Consider the following 23,006-nt stretch of genomic DNA (forward strand, 5'->3'; position numbering starts at 1 on the left):
AAATAGAAAGCTAAATATGTACTGAGTTTGCTCAAGGCTATCAAGAAAATGAAAAGAGCACAGAATATATAGTAGATGAGCAAAACACATAGAGTCTGTACACTGCTGTTTTAAGGGCATAATTACACAGTAAGCTGGCTGGCAAGATTGACACAATTTAAGCCTTGTTTCCAACTAATTAATCACAGAGATAAATGCATTTTTAATAAAAATGTATACAAACTTCATACCATTATCTTTATTTTTCTATTAGAACTTACACATAGCAAAGGTTTACACATCATCTGGGAAAATATTTCATATCAGGTGCACCAAGTCATTCCTACCCTTGGAGGGGTCCGGGAAGATTCCATGACTTCTGCTCTTGATGACAGATGGTTTTGGAGATTGCTGGCTACTCTTTTCAGAATGAGATTTCCCATGATCTATGTTTTCACTCTGTTCTTTAAGAGGATACCACCGAGGAGTGTTGTCAAGCTGAGAGATGCTGGATAACTCAATCAACACCTACAAATAAATCAAGAGTATAATATGGCCTGTATCTGACCTACTAATGACTGCATACAGCAGAGGAGACTGGAGTTGTGCTGTCAGAAGTTGCAATCAGGTGTAAGAGTGGAGGGTATAAGGCTGAGTGCTGACAGATTCAGGACTCTGAGCATGCTGTGACCCCAAACCCAGATTCAGTAGCATATTGATGTGTCTGAGCCAATGTGTCTGCTCACCAGGACCTCAGTAAGGACTATGAGCTGAGTCCTTTGACTATGGCATAGCTCCACACAAAAAGGACTGGGCAGTTTAGAGGGCAGCTTGTGAGCACTAGCTTGACAGCTACAGTAAAAAGACATTAAAAAGACATCCAGCCATTCTGACTCTGTACAGGCATATTCTAATAGGATAACCAAGCAGTATAATTTTCTCCCTTTTATCAATGCTTTTAAAAGGAGGAAGTTTCATATCTGTTTTTATTAAGATCTTTAATATGAGACTCATACTTCTTGAGTGATTAAAAAAATCCACATATGCAGAAGTAGCACCAAAAAGAGAAAAACTGGGTTACTGTTGCACTTCACTAAAATAATAGAATTCAACAGACCATTTAGGTACCTAAACATTACTGAGGAAAAAAATAGGAAGAGCAATGGTAATGTGGGAATGAATAAAGCTGGCTAAAAAACCCCACAAACATTGTAGATGAAATCTGCTCTAAGCCACCTTTATTGTTAGCAGGACTACTATGAAATTTCTTTTAAAAAATAGAAGTAAAACAAAAAGAGCATTGACACCTATAAAGTCCTTTCCTCCCTTAATAAGCTTGCAGTTGAGAGGGACAAGGGATGTAAAGTATACTGAAATTCATCACAGAGTCTTGAAGGAAGGAAGGTCAAATATAGCTTTATGTCTGGCTCTAAAGTGACAGGGTTAAAACTAATGTCAGGTAGGGAAGTTTTAAAATTGCTAGACAAATAAACTATGCAACTACCTCAGGGAACAATGTTTTGCCACATTATTACAAGACCCTGAATTAAAGAAAGCCTCTTCAAGATTAGAAATGTGCAAGTCTCCTAACATCTGATGATTTCTAGGTTAAAAACCTTTTTTCTTTCTTTTTTTCCTTTTAGTTTTATAGGCTGTCTATGGTCTAGCTTGGTCTTTCTGGTTAGACCTATAATTAATCTTAACAGATGAACTATTCAGCATCCTCCTTGTTGTGGTTTTTAGTCAAGATTTGAAAATGGCTGGGAAGAGAGAATGGCTGAGGATTGCTGCCAATAGGCAGTGTAGGCTGGGGGCTCTTTGGAGAAGAAGTTTCATTTTCCATGGATCTGGACCATGATGTGCCACTTTTCTGAATAACTGCTTTCACAATTAATATATTTTAAAAAAGGTAGTTCGAGAAGTTGAAGAAAATTTTAAGGGGAAAGGTTTAAATCTTAATGTACAGCATTCTTTTTCTATATGTCATAAAAACAAGGATGTAAATATTCAGCAAAGCCCTGCATCGGGAAAAACATGCTGAACTCAACAAGAATATGAGCACAGTATGCAGGAAATAAGTAATCATGTTGCAGCTTCCTATACATTTATTTTAGTAATTGTTCAAATAGTGACACTGATTGCTCAGTTTGATAGTTACACAAAGGGGAGCTGGAGTTAACTGTGTGGCTTTTTTGCAGAATTCAAATGTAGAATGAGCCTGGATACTCTCAGTTACTCTGCATGAGTGATCAATTTTCCTGTGCTTCTGTTTTTAATTAAAATATTTATTTGTAATTACAATTTTAATTATTTTTATATCATAGTTATTGCTGGTAATTCTGTATTATATGTGCATATGTTTGTTTATTTGTTTATTAAAGAGAAAGACTTCTTCCCATGAGCAGTCATTTTACTTATTATTAATTACCAGTTTAGATTTTGCCTTCAGTCATACTTTGGTAATGATATTACTATTTCAGAATGTTAAAAATTAGACTGATCAGCAAGACTAAATTGCTCATACTTGAACATACTTTTGCATGTGTTAAAAAATGTCTTGATGGAAGGATTTAATTTTTTTAAATCATTTACAAAAACTAATACCTCCTCAGCCTTCCTATGCTATGGTAAAATCAAGTCAGCTTCCAGTCACAAGAATTTCCCCTGGAGTCACTGTGAATGTTGTTACTATCTCATACTCAAAAAAAGTATTCATTTTCAGCAAATTAACATTTTATTGTGTCCTAAATTGTCTTGTCCCCAGTTAATCAAGATAAAAGGGATATATCTTTCATGTCTAAATTAAAGAAATCATGACCATTTATTGTAAAGACAACAGTGAAACTGGGATGTAAAAAAAATTTTACTCAACACATGTACCATACCTTGAAAAATCCCAGCCTCCAAATAACAGCCTGCAGTTATTACTAGCAGAGAGGAAGAAATAATATACTTACTTCACCAAGGAAGTCATTTGAGGAGAATCTATCATAATCCCAGACAGTCACTTCCAGTGTTTTCTTTTTCAGCTGCAATTCAAGTAAAAGGAAAATTAACCTCATAAACTTCAGCTCAAGTCTTTATAGTGGTTTCTATACATTATTTTCTCAATATATCCTTTGTCATAGTGACAGGTAGGCAATTTTCACCCTCTCATCAACCTTGTTCTGAGAAAAATAATTTGGTGCTATTATTTGTTATCAAGCCAGATGGGCTTGTGCTTGGCTCTATTTTAGGAATTCCCACAAGTTGTTTTGGGTAGAATTTATGTCCACTACAAGAGTCAAACCGATTTTTAAAGCCCCATTTTTCTACTCCTGCAGCTTTTCTCATCATCAGATTCTGCTGAACTCAGACATCTGCCTGAAGTGCATTTGGGTGTGAATTTCAAATGTATTATATCAAACACCCTATTTACATAACCTCGTGTGTGAAGACCAGGCTTTAATGCCTGCAGAATTCAGTGTAGTCAGTGAGAGTCTGCAAGGGATGCAGGCACGTGGACAAGTTGTACAGCTGTCAAAACCCATCATCTTCAGATCTTGTTAAGCATAAGAGCTGTGTCAAGCACTCTTCTATAGGCCACAGCAAGAAAAAAGTAATTTTTTATATGACAAGACAGCACAAGACAGAGAAACTGTTGACCAAAGAAGTTGACCTTATTGTAAAGACTGACCTGAGTGTTTTTCCAGGGTTCTCTGAGGATGTGTAGGGGCAGGATTGATTACTGATTTTGTGTGCTAGGGCAAATGGCTATAAGGCTAAGGGCTGGAAAGGCAGTAATAAATTCATGTGGCTTGAAAGAGAGAAGGACAAAATCCTGCAGGTTGTAGGGTGTCTGCAAAGTCAGGCTAAGAAGTTATAGATGAAGAATGCAAGCATTAATGAGGAAAAGAGGATTCCACATACTTGAATAAAATAATTCAGAAGAAGAATTGTTATGTGATAGTTGAGGTTGTCATCCTAACAGAAGCAATCTGTCACTCACTGCTTTATTAATTGCCTGCTGGGCACAGAGGGACAGCAAAGGATCAAATCATTGCTCAAAATGATAAGCTATACCAATTATTGTACATATTGCATATACTTGCAATGAAAGCACTCTTGGCTATTTACAGAGCCACAGAATATTCTGAGTTGGGAGTGACTCACAAGGATCATTGAATACAACTGTTAAGTGGATGGTCTGTACATCCAGGATCAAACCCATAACACTGGAGATATTAGCACAATGATCTCATCAATTTTCCTCCATTGCCCATTGATTTAATACAGCAACAGACTAAGACAGTTCCTAATAACCTGCAATTGCCTTTAAGTGATAATTTAATCTCATTATTATGTATTCAGAATATCATCTGCTCCCAGCCAACTTTAGAAGAATGCACAGTTATGAAAAGCCAATGTCTATGAAAACAAAATTTAAATTAGCCTACCCTGGAAAACCCACACAAAGGGGAATTAAACTATTTTTAGCATCAACAATGTACTCTTTAAGCAGGCAACAGCACGACTTGAAACCTAAGATTTTTTTTTTTCTAAGTATTTGAGAGCAATTCTTTAATCTTTCTGTTTTATTTTTACTATTTTAAAAAAGGGATAGCATAAATACTTTTCAGAAATGTATTGTCACAGTTGTTGCTATTTTGAGAGGAGATTTCTTCTCTATGACTGCTCAAGGACAGAGAGAAGAATGTATAAATCCAGGAAATGGGAAAAGAAATCCCTAAGGTTTGAAGAATTTTTGGTAGAAAGGGAAAAATAGAAAAGATTTTCAAGTAACTGCACACATACTTTGCTAGCTTCTTTGCAACAGTGTGATAATAAAACTATGATGAATACTTACAGTACTCTATACTTTGCAAAATCTATTTTAAGTTTTTTAATTTAATAAAGCTTTTATAAAGCTTTTATAAAATATTATGACAATGAAAAACCATGGAAGGACTTTTATTCGGCAGAGTGCACGAAATGAGTTAAAAAGCAGAGGAAAATTTGCTTTTCTGAAGATATATCTATGTTCCACAATGGTGGCAAAGTGCAGTAAATTGATTTTAAAAGCAGCCATTTTACCATCCCAGCAAGGTAGGGTTCTGCCTTACATCAGTGAGTTTTTGGTTGTAAATCCTGAAGCTCAGATGCTCACCAGGAGTGTAACAGGCAGCAATACCAAAATGGGCTGGAGGAGCCCTCTACCTGTCTGACCATGGCTTTCTGCAAATGGGCAATGTACCAACAGGAAAATGAACATCACTAAAAGAAGGAACGTGGTTTCCACATATTGTGAACTTCATCTGAGTGCCAAACATACTCTGAAAATAGTCTTACCAGACAATTACTAATGTCAGTCTTAGCATTGTGAAAAAACCAATTAAATATGCACTACTGAAAATATTTGCCATATATTTCTTGAAAATTTCATACTAGGATTAGCATTAGGAAAGAAATAATTTTAATGCAGCTTGTTTTCCTGCTATGTTAAAAACATATTAATACAATTGCGCCAGAAATAATACAAAATTTTGTCATTTCAGTCAGGATGTTTGATGAGTAGAAATGAATGTATTAGGTAATCCATTACAGTTACTTTTGTTTACATTCATATTTAAGACTTTATTGTTCTCTTCTCTATATTGATGCAATTTGGAGGAGGACAAAAAGACTTTTTATAGGTCACTTAGGAATTTATTTTCTTTTGCCCTACAAATTAAGTAAGATTTAAATACCAACACCTTACTGATTCATACAAAAGATTTCCTCACTTTTGGAAATCAGACATAGGCTTCCACATCACTCAAGGATCTTGAAAATACTACTCTTTCTAAATATATTACCTCCAAATTGCAGACATAAATTACAGCAAAGCTATTTGTTTTATGGAATTATTTCATAGAAGTAAATAATTTTATTTGTTTTATGGCATGTAAGAAATTGAGGCAAAGAAAGCCACACCTAACAGTGTGATCATAGAATATACCAATGGCCTCCCCAGCAAGAGAACTCACGTCTTAATAATCTTCTCCTTAATTTATTCTAATGCTTTCTTTCTTGATCTGAGTAGGTATTGGACTTGAGTTAGAAATTACTGCACAGCATTCATAATATTTGTGTACTCAGTCTTCCTTCAAATTATAATTATTTTCACTTTATTACTTAACAAAATCTTTAAATTACTAAATATTCACAGTTTAATTTATTTTTTCTCCAGCTGTCAAAGTAAAATTTGCTATAAATGTGATAAAACTAATCATTCCGACCTTGAAAAAGTCTGTTTCATTTCAAAGGATGATCTATTTCCCATAATTATTTTCACTTTAAATTCTGCTAGTTTGTGAAAGAGAAAAGGAAAATAAAAAAATTGTACAAGCAGCTAAAGTCTAGACAGTGACGTTAAAAGAACTATATTAGGAAATATTTAATAATACTTATTTGCTGTGTGCAAGTAACACATGCTTTGATGGAGAGAAAAAAAGCATGGGGAAAAGGAAATGTTTCTTTGAAGAAATACTGGGTATAAAAATTCATTAATTTATGTTTGAGGTGACTGCTAACTGTGTAACAATGTGTGATGCAGTTTTGCTTGTTGGGTGAACAGAACATTCAGTCTAATGCAATTATTGTCTTGTATTTCTATTTATATCTGTAACTATTTTGAAAGACAGATCTGTGAGGGTTATGAGTACAAATGATGGTCTCTTGCATGGTGAGAGTTCTTCAGATTGTAGAATATACTTATCATCAGCATTGAATTATTTGGGATTTAGAACTGTGCTTCACTGTAGATTCTCTAACCCAGGGCATGGAATTTTGCAGGACAAAAGTCACACACAGGGGGCATCTTAGCAGTAGATACAAGCCATGGAAAGGTATGGAAGGTTCTGTGTGCCAAGACCCCAAATTAGAAAAGATATGTGGTGCTTAAATTAAGTTTACACACTTAAAACCATAAACACTGCATAACAGTCTCAGAGGAAGGGAAAAGGAGGGGATTTGCAAATGGAAAGCAGAAATGCAGAGCATTCAACATGCAAACTAAAGGCAAATTTCATCAAATAATGGTCCAAAAACTGGCATCAAAGATGTAAGAATTTTTTTGTCATTAAAATCAGTGTCAGAGAAATCTTTGATTTATATCATTATCCATTTGCACAGCACCAAACAGCCATTGAATTTACAACACCCCAGGACTCAACAACAGCTCTGTGAAATGTCACAGCAGAACCCCCAAGCAAATTAAGAATCTTTCTTAGATGAGAAGCTGAGTTTGGAAATATTGTAAAGACTTACAAACCCTTTTGCCAAAGCAAGAAGACTTAGGGTTTATATTGCAGCTAGGCAAACATCAGTGTGTTTTTTTCCTGGTGTTTTAATTGTCAAATAGCTACCATTTATAAAAGCCTGCATAAAGCAGAAAACCCCATCCAACCACTACCTGCACCTCTGAAGTAAATCTGAGCTACTGCCTGTTAAATCAACATGTGTTGATCACATGAGCAACAAGACAATTCCCTCTGTGGGAGGGATCTTGTTCCATGCAAAAATGAGAATCTTAATCTACGTTCCTCTCAAGGAATGAGAAGAAAGAAAAATGAAATTTTAAATTGGGAAGACTGTATTGAGGTCTTGGGGTTGTGATGGAGAAGAGTATTAAAAGCATTGGGAAATCTATTCACTAAAGAGCCTGGTTATTCTGGGCTTTTTAAAAAGTATTGAAAGATTAAATGGCATTGTAAAGTGAAGTTGAAAGTATTAAGAACAAAACAGAAAGAAAGTAAAAAAGGTTTAGGACTGCTTGCAAATCCATTACTCTATAAAGCATTCTTGATAATTTAAAAAAATGAACTTATCATTATTTTTCCCATTTTATCTTTTTCAAGTTGGTAAGAGGTCCTTTATGAGGAGAGATGGAGGAATGGAAGACTCAATCACTTCATACTGCTTCAGAAGCACAGTTGGAGTTAGGAAGCCACCAAGAAACAGAGAAGACTCTGCAGACATCCTTCTCAGATGTGAGTTAAATCTTTCTATCACAAAGAATTAAAATATCTCCTAATTTTTTATGTGATTCATATCTCTAGATATTGATATAAATTGTTGATAAATTACAAATGTATATCTTTATTTTATAAATATTTTTTAAAAATTATAGAAACTCTGCTTCGTGTCAGCTTGCATGGCTTTTGGAACAAAGAGTGACTGTGATTTCTGCATCTACTTCAGAAACTTATGTCTTAATTTATTCCCTTATTAATTTATTCCATGATATTTTTTTGAACTGTCACATCTGTACTTACACCATGATTATGAGTGCAATTCCTACAAATTACCATTTAATGAGTAGAAGGGAAAGAAAAGAGTATTTCCATACTAAACTCTATCAGAGTCAAAGAAATCCCGAATTTCTCCTAAATCTGGCAAGACCTTTCAGGGGGTCAGAGAATTGCCAGCAGCACTGCTCCCTTCACAGTGAGCACTGCAGAGCATGCAAATAATAAAGCAGCAAACAGCACTGAAGAGCAGCACCAGTCACGCACCTGCTCCACGGAGATATTTTTATAAATGACTGTCTGATTCCACTCAGGATTCAAGCTCTTCTGTATGTACTTAGTTCTCCTCTTGTACTCAGCACTGAATTTGAACAAAAGAACAAAACATTACATTAGTAATCTTTTGTTTCTTTCAGCTCTAATACAGAAAACAAACAAAACACCTATAAACCAAAAACTAGAAAAAGAAAACAGCTGTATCTTCCATTTCTGAAACAATTCAGGGTTATGGGAGGACAGTGACAGCCTTTGGGATGTTTTCTTTGGGATGCTTTTCTGAGACTGTCTTTTAAAACAACTCCTGACTCTTCAGCAGGCTTGCTCTGCCTAAAACCATTTCAAGCTAAAGCATCAGTCAGCACATGTGCATAGATTTTGTCCTGTTATTGTAGGTATTGGGTGCTGATTCTAAACTGAGGTGATAATGCATTGATTCCTATTCCAAGACCATCCTATTAGCACTTTAAAGTAGCATAAATTCATTATATTTATAGTTGCAATCTCTAATTACAGGAATCCCATCTCACAAATATATTTAATGAATGCCATAAAGTAACTAATATCCTGTTAATGATTGAAATGGTAATTTCTTATTGATCTTGTGTTCTGCCTATCCCTCTAACTGTACTGGAAAGAAACATAAAAGTGCATCAGGATCATGTTTTTTTTTTTGTTTTTGTTTTGTCAATAGCCTAGAACAAAGGTTTGGCTGCATAATCTGTTTTTTAAAAGATTTACTAATGCTTTATATTGTACTTTATATTTGCTGAGTACAGAGAAAGCAATACACTAATCTTAAACAGAATATAGATTCATCTAGTTCTATGAGCTTTGATGTTAGATTTGCTTTCATTCCAATTTTAATTTAACATAAATTTTAGTGAACAACTCAAAAAAGCTGGGTAGGAGATCATGAGGATCTTTTAATACCTTGAAAAAACCGCAAGATTTAAGGTGAAGTAACTCTTTTTGTCAATCTGCAAGTCTAGACCTGCTGCATCTCTTACTAAATGTTCCCAGGACTGTTCTGCACTAAAACAAAATGGCACAAAATAACTTGTATATGCCATATTTAGACTCTTTCATGGTGCCCCTACAATAACTTTTGGTAGTCCACTATTCTCACTTCTGATTGAACTGTTTTGGTTCACACTGTGCATGGTCCCAGACCTAATGTATGAATTCCTCTCATATGAGATTAACTGGGAAGGATCCCTCAGTATCAGATTTAATCATCCAGGCACTACTGATGTACCATACCTGGTACCAGGCTGGAGCAGTTCTGATTTATGGTTGTGTGGAAGATACAAATGCTTTACTGGCACACATATGTGAATACTGGGACTTCAGCACCAGCTTCACTCAAACTCAATTCTGCTTTTGTGATCCCATCTAATTAATCTGGATTGCACAATGGCTTTATTCTCCAAAATGAGGTGGCTCTATCCAAGCTGCCTACTACCGTCATATCTCAAAGTGAAAGGGATCTGTGGCTATTTTTCCTCTCATTTTTTTCTCTAGTCATTCTAGGTATTTCCACTTATTTTTGGAAATCTTGCTATCCGCTCTCATTTTATTGAAAAATGTGAAGGTTTTTGGAACCTGTGAAACAAAATATCTGTTCACTTCTCCTTATGAGAAGAAAGCAGCAGCTCTCCAGAGCTCAGTGAGTTCTATCAGCCACAGCACAGAATGGCAAGGGTGATTTAAAATCTACAGTATAATAAAAAGAAACTCACACAAAGCTATTTCTTTGCATATCTTGGCAAGAAAACTGAAACACAAAATCTGAATCAATTTCAAAATGAGATTTTGATGGTAAATAGTATTAAGTAATGCAGTTAAAAATTTAAAGCACCTCAGTAGCCTTCTTTTCCCACTCTCTGGTGTGAGAAAAGCATCCTCTGCCTAGAATATTCATTTAGATGTCCTATGACCTACTGGTTTTAGGAAAATTATATACTTTCATTTCTTGAAGAAGAAGTGGGAAAGAATCCTTTGAGCACTTTGCCAAGAAAATGACACCAACATTCCCTTTCCTTAGATCTCCATTTGGAACAGTAGAATTTCATCACCTTTTCAAAGTTTCTGATTCTTTTTTGAAGTATGTGAGATGGTGATTCATGCAATGTTGAGCTCCAGAGTTTGCAAAAGATGAAATTGTTGTTAACATGGCAGCTCTGGAGTATTTCCAGTGAAGTCCATGGAATATTTGGATGTAAATGAAAGGGTGAGCTGAGCCCACATCCATGCAATCTATGGTCTGTATGGGGAAGGGCAGAACCAGGCTAAGATGGATGGCAGATGAAGCTTTCTAGGCCTCTGAAGGGAAGGGTCTGACAAACACAGTAAATTCATGCCCCTGATGCACCTTCCCATCAACAATTAACAGATTAACAATTACCAGATTAACAGATGAAGATGCTTTAATAAAATGTATTAATTAAACCAGTCACTGGTAGGTCACTTAATATGAAATAATTTGCTTTTGAAATTCAAAGAGTATATTTTGTGAAAGGATACAAACTGCATATCTCTTGTATATATATTTTCTCTCTGATTCCTTAATTATAATTTATTAATATATAATACAATATGTTGAGTACAATAAAAAAGCACAATAGAATAACTGTTTTTAAAAGTGTAATAAAATACGCATATAAAATGTGCAATTTTAGCACGTTTATTAAACAATTTTAGTAATTAAAAAAGAGACATTATAGGAATCTGTCTATTGGAATTAATCTGCTCACTTGTTTAGGCAGGGTATTACTTTTAAACAAACTTTAAATTGGGGTTGAAATATTTCCTATGTGCTTGGCCTGGGCTGATATTAGCTTATCTTGAGATGTTTCCAGGACAAACAAAGCACTCCTAATTTCAATAATAAAATTTTAAGTTTGTTTACCACAAATAACCATTTATGTGGTCAAGTAGATTTAATTGTCCATCTGGGCAGATATCTAGAATTATATCTGGCTTTAATACCTATACACTGTGCAAGGCAAATAGAGAAAAATATTCTATTTCTTTACCAAACAGAAACTGTTTCTCTCGGCAGTAACACCATTAAAAATCTTGATACAGGTTCACAGTTATTTTTCAACTTTCAGTGAGTGAGAAGGAAGTCTTAGATATCTATGAACTAAATTCTTCCAGAATTCAAAAGACATTTTGCTTGTTGTCAGAGTTTGGCCTTAGAATAAGTCTGCACCAAGGAGCATTAACTACTTGATTCCAGCTCCTGGAAATGACCTAATTAGTAAATGAAAACCAAAATCATACCACAGTTTCATGCCATCAGAACTCAGGAGAAATCTGTAGTTCAATGTATGGGCTTATTGTCTCATTCATGCACACAAAAAATGAAAGAATAAAGTTGGAAGATAATACACTCTACCTGGCATTTTGGACAACCATGACTTGTCTGCACGTCCAGAATTTACAGAGTTAGGAACACAGAGGAAGCAGCACAAGAGAAAATGAGAACAGAGATAGAAGAAAACATGAATAAAGGGTAGGTTCTAGTTCAGAATCACAGGAAATAGAGGCATTAGGAAGAAGTCTAGCATGGACTGAACTGTAAAAGTTATTCAGTAGCAACCCAAGTTTTCACTTTCAGAAACAAGTCTGGGACTCTTAAGAAGATCTTCATTTTCATTATTCCCTGAAGTTACATGCAAAACTGTAACAGTGGCATGTTTTAAAATAATAAACCCAAACAAAACTGAAATCAAATGCTTTGTTGCTTGGAAACAAGTTTAAACTGATACATTATAGGATGAACATGCCTTTAGTTCAAAGCATTATTTCCATATCAGTGAATGTACCTGCAAAATTCCCACCAAGATTGATTTGACAAACATTTTACAAGTCTTAGGTGCATTTAAAAAATCTCTCAAGCTCTAGCACCTCTTCCCCTTACATTCAGTAATAGTTTTGGGTCCAGTCCTACTGAACAATATTGAATACTGTTTAGCTGGAATTAGCAAGCCACAACAGAAAGTGCATGGCTTTATTTGCACCACTCATGCATTCAGTGGTGCTTGCCCATATGCCAAATGTGAACCGTTACCTGAGCATCCACTTTCCTGTCAGTTTGAGTGGAACAGAAATACAGATTTTTATTTGCATTGTTCTATCTTAAAAGTCTCTTAGAATGAGTATTATCACACAAGTAGGGAAGTTTGCAGGAACCTGTTTTACAATATAGAGTTTGATCCACTAGATCAAAAATAGCTACAATATTACTGATACAGAAACATATTTTTTAAAGGAAGTAATAGTAAGTTATTTGTAATTACAGAGTCAAAACAATCAATAATCTGGGAAAAATTGATTAGTGACTGGTATAGTCATTAGGTACAAAATTAGCAGTATTTCTAAAAACATATCTTCAGTCTTAAAAAAAAGTGCCATAAAATACATATGGAAACATTTCTTTCTGATCAGTATTTCTTGGCTTTTGTATTATACTACAAACTTAAATCTATCACTGGTACTTTAATTTTGCTTGTTTGCAAATCAATCCTAAATTCAGATTCTCTTGAGCAGAAGCAACCATGCAGCTTTTTGTATTACAGAAAGTATTGTATCTATTTAGTACATTTCCATTAGGACTGTGGTTATTTTAAGTATTTTTACATGTATTATAATTTTAAAAAGGAAATACAAAAAAATCCCCCTATATCTACAGGAATACACAGCTCCTAAGGTCATTAGCAAAGTGTATACAGTCTCCTGGGAATAGGATCTGACTCTGTATTAAAAATCCACCATTTTTGCTGGTGTTGCACCTGGATTTTCTCTAGCAATAACTCTTCTGTTTATTAATGACATGTAGCAAACCTAAATTGAAAGAAAGCTCAGGTTAAAATTTGTCCTACACTTACCCTCTCCCTGGAAGAAGATAAACTTTAACAAAGGGGTCCGAATAGCCGTTGTTGTCTCTGGGAGCAAGGTTTCTTGCCTGAAGGATGTGGATGATAAGGTTGCCAAGGTGTTTGTCATAGTTGATTTGAAGCTAGTGAATGCATTAAAACACAGTAGGGTTATTTGTTACTTTTACTTGCTGAATGATTCAATATCTCCTAAACCCTTTAAATGAAATGAGATTTAGATCTCTGTGGTCCCTCCAAATAAACACATTTCAGAAGTTTCTGTCTCTCTCTTTCCTGACTAGAATGAGATGCTAGAGCATCACATTGGAGCTTGAAAAAAAGGGAAAATCCCATATTCCAGTCAGGAAAAAGCAAAGGAAATTTGAACCCTTGATATTATTCTGAACAATAGCCTGTTTATTGAGTGTTAATTACACACATCCTATCTACCTGGAGGCCAAGTCTGACAAGGATGTTATAATACTATGGAAAGACTCTTAGTACTAATAAAAAAGAGAGATATTAATCAAGGAGGGAAAAAAAAACCCAAACAGAAATATATAAGAAGTTAGACTTCAGTTGTTCTGCTGTGCTCTTTTTGAGTGCTTTAAAAATCTAAAGGCAATTTACTTAAGGGATACCTTAAACTTGGTATGGCATGGAAATAAATACACTCCACTATAAGAAACCCACAGCATTAAGGGTTAGACTGAATTTAACTATCATTTTAGTCCCTTTGGGAACAGCAGCATTTTCCATTCCTCTGGCTGTATTTAATAATCCAGTGTTAAAGACGGATACAGAAATAAAGCACTGACTTACATTAGTGAAATTTTAAGGGTCTGGAGTTGAATAAGAACTAAATTGATGGAGATAGTTTTCTGCAAAATTTTCACAGAAAAAGACAGCATAAACAGCATTTTATGCAGCAAAAACTTCATATTTACCTGTATTTCTCCAGTGATTGGATGGGAAGCAGACTTCGTAGTTTCTGTGGGCTGCCAGATTAAAAACACACAGATTTTCAAAGTTAACTTTGTTAAGAGGTTGGTTTATACTGCTGTATTGCTATAAAATTTTAAAAACACCCTCCAGTTGTTACAGTCAAAACCAATGGCTATGTATTTCAGCAGCACTTAAAGTCCATCCCAGCCATTTTGATCAGCCTTTATGCAGGTACAGAATAAAACAATTTCAACACCAAATCTTTACAGTCTGAGCAGATAAGGAGGCACGGGGAGAAAAAAACACACAGCATTTAACCCTGTCTAACAAACATGAATGCTGCCAAGAGAAAGAACCATGCCAAATAAGCACAGCTGTATATTTCTGTCAATATGAGAAATGTAGGGAGAGGCAGAAGTTCCTCTAATTTAAACTGAATTTAGGTGAAAGTGGGTAGAAAGAGTGGAAATGGTACTAAAATTAAGTGATGTGTATAAATGGATTAAACAATTTGAAAACCACATATAATGTCCTTCACTTTATTCTGTGTTTTCTGATAGTCAATTCAGCTACAACATTTAATCTTCAAATTCCTCCCCACACTTTTGGTGACACGAAATTTGAATTTTCTGTCCTCACTTTCTTCTCTCCTTTATCATAAAACTTGTTCAGAGTTTTGAAAAAAATCAATAAATGTTTCTCTCTGCCTTTTTTTTTCCTCCTGTTTGTTGGTAGAAAATAATATCATCACTTGATTAGAATCCTAAACTCATAAAAATATGCTGTTTTGTTAAATGTTGGTGGCCTTGAGCCACTCTGGAACAACCCCTAATCTGCAATCCATCAGTCAACCAAGAAAGCTCTGTTTCAGTGGTAAGATTTAAATATTTCTGCATTCTCTCCATATCTGTTTCCCTGGTTGATGCAGCAGAAAATAAAAGACGCAAACAAGGACAAAATTACTCTTCTCTGGAGACTGATCTGGAAGCCATCATTTTCTATTCCTCCAGATGTGAGCAGCTGCCTGATGTTATTCCATATAACTTGTATTTCTATCACTTTCTGAGAAGAGTAAAACATGCCTGCCTCTTTTGTGCTGCCCTACACTCCAAGAAAACCCTTCAAGGCTCTTTTAGCTCATCAGCTGCTTTAAATTAGGCCAATGAAGTGCCCACATTTCCTGCAACACAGAATGAAGTTAAGGTGATTCACTGCCCTTTGCAGGTTTGTATTGAAGAAACATCCTCTCAGTCAGTCAGATCCACAGATGAGAAATAACCAGAAAAATCCCAACTAAACACTATCACAATAAAAACAGGAGAAAACTAGCCCAAATCTGCCTGTTATATTGATATATTCACTGTCTTGTGTTGCCTTATTCTTGTTTGGTTTACTGCTTTACCTTCTGTTTCCTTGTCAGCAAAAGCTTTACCAGGAAAAAAACAAAACAAAAAAACAAAAGCAAAAACAAAAACAAGCCCCCAAATTTATTTGTATGTAAATGCATTTGCATCTGAAAAGTAGTTCTTATGAAAAATTTTATAATCAGCTTCTATTGGTATCTTACAAAGTTTTAAAAGAAGTTTAATCCATCCAACAGCTAAAATAAATCATCAGTAGTCTATAAAATGTTCTGAATCTGAAATGAAATTTTAGAGTGATAGCAAAATACTTCTAAAACTTGTTAGGTCCTTGACAAAACTATTCAGAGTGAATTTCACTTCTTTTGCCAAAGACAGGGAGCTGCCTGAGCATCATGCAATTTTTCAAAATAGGGTATAAATGGCTTATATTTCTCCTACTTTACCTCTACAAATGGATTTTATTATACTTAGTAGTTATGATCTCTGGCTATACTAGCACTTATAATACTGACAATACCAAAATTATCATGGAACTACAAAATCACTACCAGATAGTCTAAATGTTCTCATTTTTCATGAGTTGGAATAGCAAGAATAGAGTTTGTTCACTCTCAGTGTCATGTAATATGGAATGTATGAGTATGGACAATGTAGCAGGATGTCATAGAGAAGGGAATGGGCATGATGAATTTGCATTGAGACTTCCAAAGTTGGTTAAGGTATAGTTTGTAAAGTGGAGTCTTTAAAAATAAATGTACACTTTTATGTTTCTATATGATTGTTGAATCTCTGTATCATTTACAAGACTATGATTCAATACATTAAATATTCTGTTTTCTCTGGTGTCAGAAGATCTAAAACTGAACACGAAGAATTGTCCATATATTTTAAAGAAATAATAATTTAGGCTGAAACAGACCTCTCAAGGCCATCTTGTCTAACCCCCAGCTCAGAGCTGGGCCACCTTTGAATCTGCTGTATTGAGAGGTAGAGATGCAAATAACTATATTTCTTTATCGTGGCCTCAGTGAGGATTAATTTGTAAAGACAGAAAGTATTACACAGTTGACTTTTAGGAGCTAAAGGATCTTTGGATTTAGAAGAAAAAGCAACACATTTATCATATTAAATGTTTCTATAGGTCATTTATATCTTGGATGTAATCTTCTCCACAGAATGATTGTGCATTTACACTATGAAAGAAACAAGTTCTGCACAAGATATTGTCAGCTCAAGGCTTCCAAGGGTTAAATCTCTCCTGTGATGGCTAATCTAATTTCAGTCTCATTATTTGTTATACTCCCACATGCACTCACACAGCCTGTGTAAGGGATGGTGTTTTGTAAGGCCATCACACCTCATGCAGGTTGTGATGACCATGAGGTGAAACTGATTAATGCCAGGCTTTGATGCACTGAGCACTATCACCTTCTGTAGTAACATTAAATATGGGAACATTGGCACTGCAGAATATGAGAGAGATTGCAACATTTCTAGAGTGTATATTCTATTCAAAATCTTTTAAAAAGTACTTGCTAAAAATAAAAGCAGTTGCAAAAACAAGATCTAGGCAGTTTGGATATTTAGTCTGTCATGATGCTTTGGCATGGCTGCAGCCTGCCTAGAAATGCTGTCAGCCCAAGGCAGAGAGCAGATCCAGAAAGGATAAGCTTTCTCTTCTAACAGAGCCCAACACCATTATAAATTTGGCCTGAAGTCAATGAACAGAAACTATGCAAGTCAACAAGAGCCATGCTTGTTATGAAAGAAATGCCTCTCAACATGATTTTCACAAATAAGCAAAGAATGTTAAAAATATTTACCTGACTAGTTCTGACTTTTGCATTGCCTACATAAAGGCATTAGTTCTAATATTTTTTTTATTTAATCCTTATAAGCCTACAGCTGAATTTTCATATAAGAATCCCAAATCCTTTGTGAAGCAGGAAATTAAATTTATGCATCTATCTTTAGGTGACTTGCTCCAGCGCCAAAGCTGGAAACCCAATCTCCTCAAGTGGGCAGAATGGGGCACCTCTCCAGGATACTGCACAGCAAGGACTTATGGATCTCCACACACTGAATTTAGGAGTGTGATTCGTGTCACCAAATGTGAGATCTACTTTTCAGAGTAGATGGTGGCACGTGCACTAAGAGCCCTGCTCTCTGCATGCAGTGCCTGCTCTGTGATGGCAGGTTTCACCCAGCCTCAGGAACTGTACTTCAGTATTATTCTCAGTGGCAAAAAACATGCACATGGCAAACTAGTTCATATGTAAATGTATACAAAATCCAGAGTATGCTGTAGTGAATCTAACTGTTGACCTAAGGATTAAGCAACTCTGCCACATCTCTGAAATTAGATCCAGTAAATACTGGTATAAGAATTTAACATTGCTATCACAGATCTGAATTAGTTTGCAGAAAGTCTATGGGCATTGTGGCAAGACAGAATTACTATCCAAACTAAAGTGATCAATCAGTTTTTACTAGATTGCTGGATGAAGAAGATTTTTGTGTTTCCACTCACATGAAAGTTATGTTGGCTTAATGAAGAACTGTCTGAAATGAGCAGACGCTATTTGCTGTTCTGGTTTGTGCAGTAGCTAACTCATCTGTTCAAATTGGAGGCATAGTTCCATAAGCCCAAAAATACAAACAGAGCTATAACACAGTAGGAATCTGACAGTCCCAAAAAGGAATAAAATTGCAGAGTAATAAATGTTTAGAAAACACTTTGTTTTATAATGTGAAGCATTGTAAGTGTGTCAGAAGCTGGATATTCAGGATAGCAATCAGCACTCTTGCAAATTGCTTAAGCAAATACAGTCTTCACAGTACTGAGTTTTACTTCAAGTCTTGACTTTTTTGACACAAAATGAAAAAATATGACAGATGACTTTATGATCTAGTTCTCAGTTTTGACTGTGAAAAAATGCTACTAAATTCCCACTCTTCCCATTTTAGGTGTGCGATGCACAAGAAGAACTTCAGCTGAGGAATGGACAGGATGTGGCAAAGAAAATGAGAAATTATGCTTGGCAAGGACACAGGAATTAGCTAGTGACAAAACACAATTTTAATGCTAAATTTTGTTTTCTATTTTTCTTTCTCAGAAACTTACTTTCAGAGACTTACTTACTATTGCTATGGTTATTCATAATTTGTAGTACTTCAAGAAATAGTTTAGTACAGAGAGGGAAATTATGGTCTTGGCACTATCAGCTTCTTTAGTGAAAATAGTACCTCACTATCATGTAGGATGCACTTAAAAAGCAAGAGCAACAAAGACTGTAAAGGGCAGTTATTTTGTTTAAAAAATATTAAGTTTCAAAAAGAAAGAGAGGAATAAATATCTTGGATAAATAATGTAATCTTTCTTTACATCCAGATTTAATATCTTAACAGTAATATTCATTGTTATCCAGGAAATGAGTTTTCCAAGATGTGCTGGGATTTCTTGCTGCACTAAAGAAGGCAAACAAATCTCCTCCTGTCATCAAAATGTTTTTGCTCTGTAACTTGGAAATTTCTTACCTTGCTGCTGTGCCGCTTTTTGCTCACTGAGGGAGAACCAGGCTGACCAGGGCTAGGAACAGCACTGGAGGTGGCAGAAGTGGTTCCAGAGTGGACATGAGATCCCTTTTCCACTCCTGAAGAAGCAACCAGAGGCGACTGCTGTAGAGAAACCTTTTGGAGCTCTGCAGCCAGCTGCTTGGGATCCACCCCTGGGGACTTGGCTTTATCTACTGGATTAAAGCAAGAGAGATTGGTTTTGGTAACTGCCAGCACACCCAAATCCATCTTGCCATGGCACAGGGACAGCATGCAATCCTTACAAGTGTCCATGTCATCTGCTTGTATACTTTGAAGATGCAAAAGGCATGCTATGAAAAATAGACATTTCTCCCACAATACCAACATCTCAATTCCAATCTTTCTCTGGTACTGCTACTAACTAGTGCTCTTTACCTAGAAAAGTTTATGAGGAGGTACTTCTAGGGGAAGAAAAACAGGCTTTGCTGATCATGTTGAATCAAACTGGAGCAAACTACAGTTTTAAAGCCTGGCCTGTGCTATCACTCATTGTTTAGAACTGGTCCAGTTTCACTAAGTATCTGAGCTTTCTTGTAAAAGGTTTAGATCTCATTTCAACTTTTTTAAAATTAACTTGACATTGAACAGGACTGTTCCTGAGATAACTTATACAAAAATAAAGAGGAAAAAGCCCCAAAAATTTACTACCACAAATTAATCAAAGAAGAAAAATGCAAACAAATGAAGGCCAGAAGCCCTGATTCATCTTTCCTTATTATTCACACTTTTGTGAGGTGTCTGTAGTAGGAGTCTGATTGCCCTCCCTGCTGCCCAGGAATGAGTGGGAGGAATTTACCCTTGGAGATAGCAATTTCTATTTAACACAGAAAAGTCAAGCAATACATACGCTTTCATATATGCTAGAATGAATAGAATTAAAGGATGCTAGGCACACCTTGGTTCCCAGGTTCTCAGAAGTATGAGAGGTTTAAAACAAATTTTAGCCTTATCCTCCCTGCTTGGCTAATTCATTTTTCTTTCAGAGAAAATGGAGATTGCTCCTTTCTAAAGCATAGTCTGCCAAACCTCAGAGGTAATGGCAAGAACTCTACAGAGTTCCAACTTAGAAACCACTAGAAGATTGCCAGACTAGGTGGAAGCATGCCTGCAAGAATGGAACAATTTTCTTTTATTTCTGTTCCTTCTCATTTTTATTAATTCATCTTTATTAATGAAAAGCTGTTTAATCTAGCTTTTTTTCCTTTTTTAAAACTGACTTTAGTGTCTTTCAATGCTTTTGGGGTTTTGATCTGCCCACAAATCAAAACAATGTGTGTAGTTCTGCTTCAAAACTCTGTCATACTTAGTCTTTGTTTTCAATTACTATCGATAGCATCAATTTTCAACTAAAGGTAAGTTGATGGTATATTAATAGCTAGGAAATTTTCCCTGATTAGAAAATGGAGGATTCAATCCAGATAATTTAGGTACTGATTGATAAAAGAGCATCCACAAAACCACAGAACACAGAGTAGACCCACAGAATGGTGAATGAAGCAATCTCAATCTGCACTGAGCTTGCTGAGGGGCTGCATTACTAGTATGATTGTGGATGTTGATTCAAAGTTGGCTTGGATATGACTGATAAAATGACTGAAGCCTGCAGTTGTAGTATTGATTGAACAGCAGGAAATCCCCCCAAAAGCACTATCATTTTAGAACTCATAACAAAACTGACTACTTGCTATTGCATCTCTGTATCCAGTAAATATTGTTTTTTCATCACTTATAGCAGGCCACAAACCTTGTATGAAGATAACAAGTATTTTCATTGAGGTCTTTTCCAACATTGACAATTCTATGGTTCTATGAACATAGCCTTAGGACCTGTGTGTTATCTGGACTTGCTGCAGTTTGCTGGGAGCTTTGTTTCAGCCTCTCTGGCTGCAACAGCAACTGTCTAATGACTGGATGGCTATGACCTAAATTTGTGAGTTACACTTGACCTTGCAAAGTGGTGTGCTATAGTGCCCATCCTTAATTATTTTGATATAGAAAGGCACAGCTGTAGTTGCACTGTGCAGACTGAAGTATTTATGACTCCAGATTAATAATGCAGTTTATAGGAGCAGAGGCCTGGGGTGACAGCAGGGTGCTGCAAGGTTTGGACACAGATGGCAGATGAGGCCCTGGGGACACCAGCAGCTCACTGGCCAGGTACTGACACAGGTGCAAACCCAGGGACTGGGCAAAGTAAACATTAGGAGGAACAGAAGGAAAGAGGACAACAACAAATCACATGTAAACTTTACAGTACCCAGCACTCACAGGTATTTTCCCTCTGAGCAGCCACTCTGCCCCCAGCCTGTAGGGCTGCCTGTGGTTGCTGTGACCCAGGTGCAGGAGCTGACATTGTGACTAGATGAATCTCCTGCAATTGGCCTCAGCCCAGCAATCCAGCCTGCCCAGATTCCTCTGCAGAGCCTTCCTATCCTCCAGCAGATCAACACCCCTGCCCCAACTGGTGTTTGCAAACTCATCTAGGGTGCTTTTGATCCCCTCATCTTGCTTTTTCATATAAAGTGTGCCCCTTTCTATCCATGGCAATATTTGGGATGCAACACCAGAGCTTACAGTACTAATGTTCTAGCTTATATCACATCCAATTTTCAGTTGCTATCCAGCCCTACAATATCAAAAAACTTCTTGTCTCTCACCTGCCCTTACTGGCTCATGCAGCTCCAGGTGCTGGGGATTCTCAGAGTCCGAGAGCATGTTCAGGTCCCTAAAGAAAGCAATTAGAAGCCTGAGACAAAAGAAACTCTTTCCTCATACCCTCATTATTGTATTAAGTAGATAAATGAATAGTGGTTCATGACAGAAAGCAGCTCCCAAGCATGGTCCCTTCTTAGTTGATATATATTTGCAATGCTGTTAAAGAGCTGAGAAGAAAAGCTTCTTTTAAGGTGAAATCTTTAATGGATTTAATGCAAGTGTATGCATTTCTCATGATGCTTAAATGGCTTCCATCTAAAGGATAGAGATTTCACTAAAAGTTATTACTAAATTATCTTATTTTTCTAACACCAGTAAATTCAGTGAACTGTATGTTGTCATGAGAGGAGATTGTGGCCTGACAATGGAGTTATCATTGTTTATAAATGCATAATTACTAGCACCTAATTCAGTTTGTCTCTCCTTCTTACTTTAAGAGAAAAACAGAACAAAAAGATCTCCCACAGTCACAGTGAACTCTTGCTTATTATTACATTGATGCTTTGTGCTAACAAAGGTTCCACCTTAACAATTGTAAATTAAAACAAAAAATAAATAAATTAAAAAAACCAAAAGCCATGAAAAGCCAAAAAGAAATGGAAACAGAAAGATGGGGAAAAACTCACAGTCTTACACATATTTCTGCTTCCCCACTCTGTTGAATAATAATGCTCTGGACCTCTTCATAAGTTTTCCCGGTCAAGGGGATGCCATTCCATTCCAGCACCTGCATTCCTAAGAAGGCAAAACAGCAAGAGTTCAAGGGCTCAGATTTTCACAAAGGCATCACTTAGGTCTTTCTTGCCTTGCTTTGACAGGACAATTTGATGTGACATTCAGTGAATGTTGTTCAAATGGCACAAGACATTTTCACTTCACACATATTAGACTGTTGAATGTTATTGTCCCTTCAGCTATAACTTACCTGCTGAAACAAGGCAGGAGATTAATTCTCTCTGATTCAAAGTATACATGCACTC

At 36.0% G+C, this 23,006-nt stretch overlaps 1 protein-coding gene across 1 annotated transcript in view; it reads right to left on the minus strand.

Moving 5' to 3' along the window:
* Window positions 1–23,006, minus strand: part of LOC306801488 (protein piccolo-like) — a 253,000-nt gene that overhangs the window by 3,227 nt on the left and 226,767 nt on the right. The window contains exons 11-19 of the mRNA XM_079304606.1: window positions 22,653–22,761; window positions 21,969–22,036; window positions 19,252–19,463; window positions 14,353–14,403; window positions 13,418–13,548; window positions 11,926–11,952; window positions 8,514–8,607; window positions 2,937–3,008; window positions 327–507 (exon numbers count right to left, since the gene is read on the minus strand). Coding sequence (XP_079160732.1) covers window positions 327–507; window positions 2,937–3,008; window positions 8,514–8,607; window positions 11,926–11,952; window positions 13,418–13,548; window positions 14,353–14,403; window positions 19,252–19,463; window positions 21,969–22,036; window positions 22,653–22,761 — 945 coding nt within the window. The remainder of the gene's footprint in view (window positions 1–326; window positions 508–2,936; window positions 3,009–8,513; window positions 8,608–11,925; window positions 11,953–13,417; window positions 13,549–14,352; window positions 14,404–19,251; window positions 19,464–21,968; window positions 22,037–22,652; window positions 22,762–23,006) is intronic.

This window comes from Erithacus rubecula, assembly GCF_903797595.1.
Source record: "Erithacus rubecula genome assembly, chromosome: 4".
Classification (NCBI taxonomy): Eukaryota; Metazoa; Chordata; class Aves; order Passeriformes; family Muscicapidae; genus Erithacus; species Erithacus rubecula.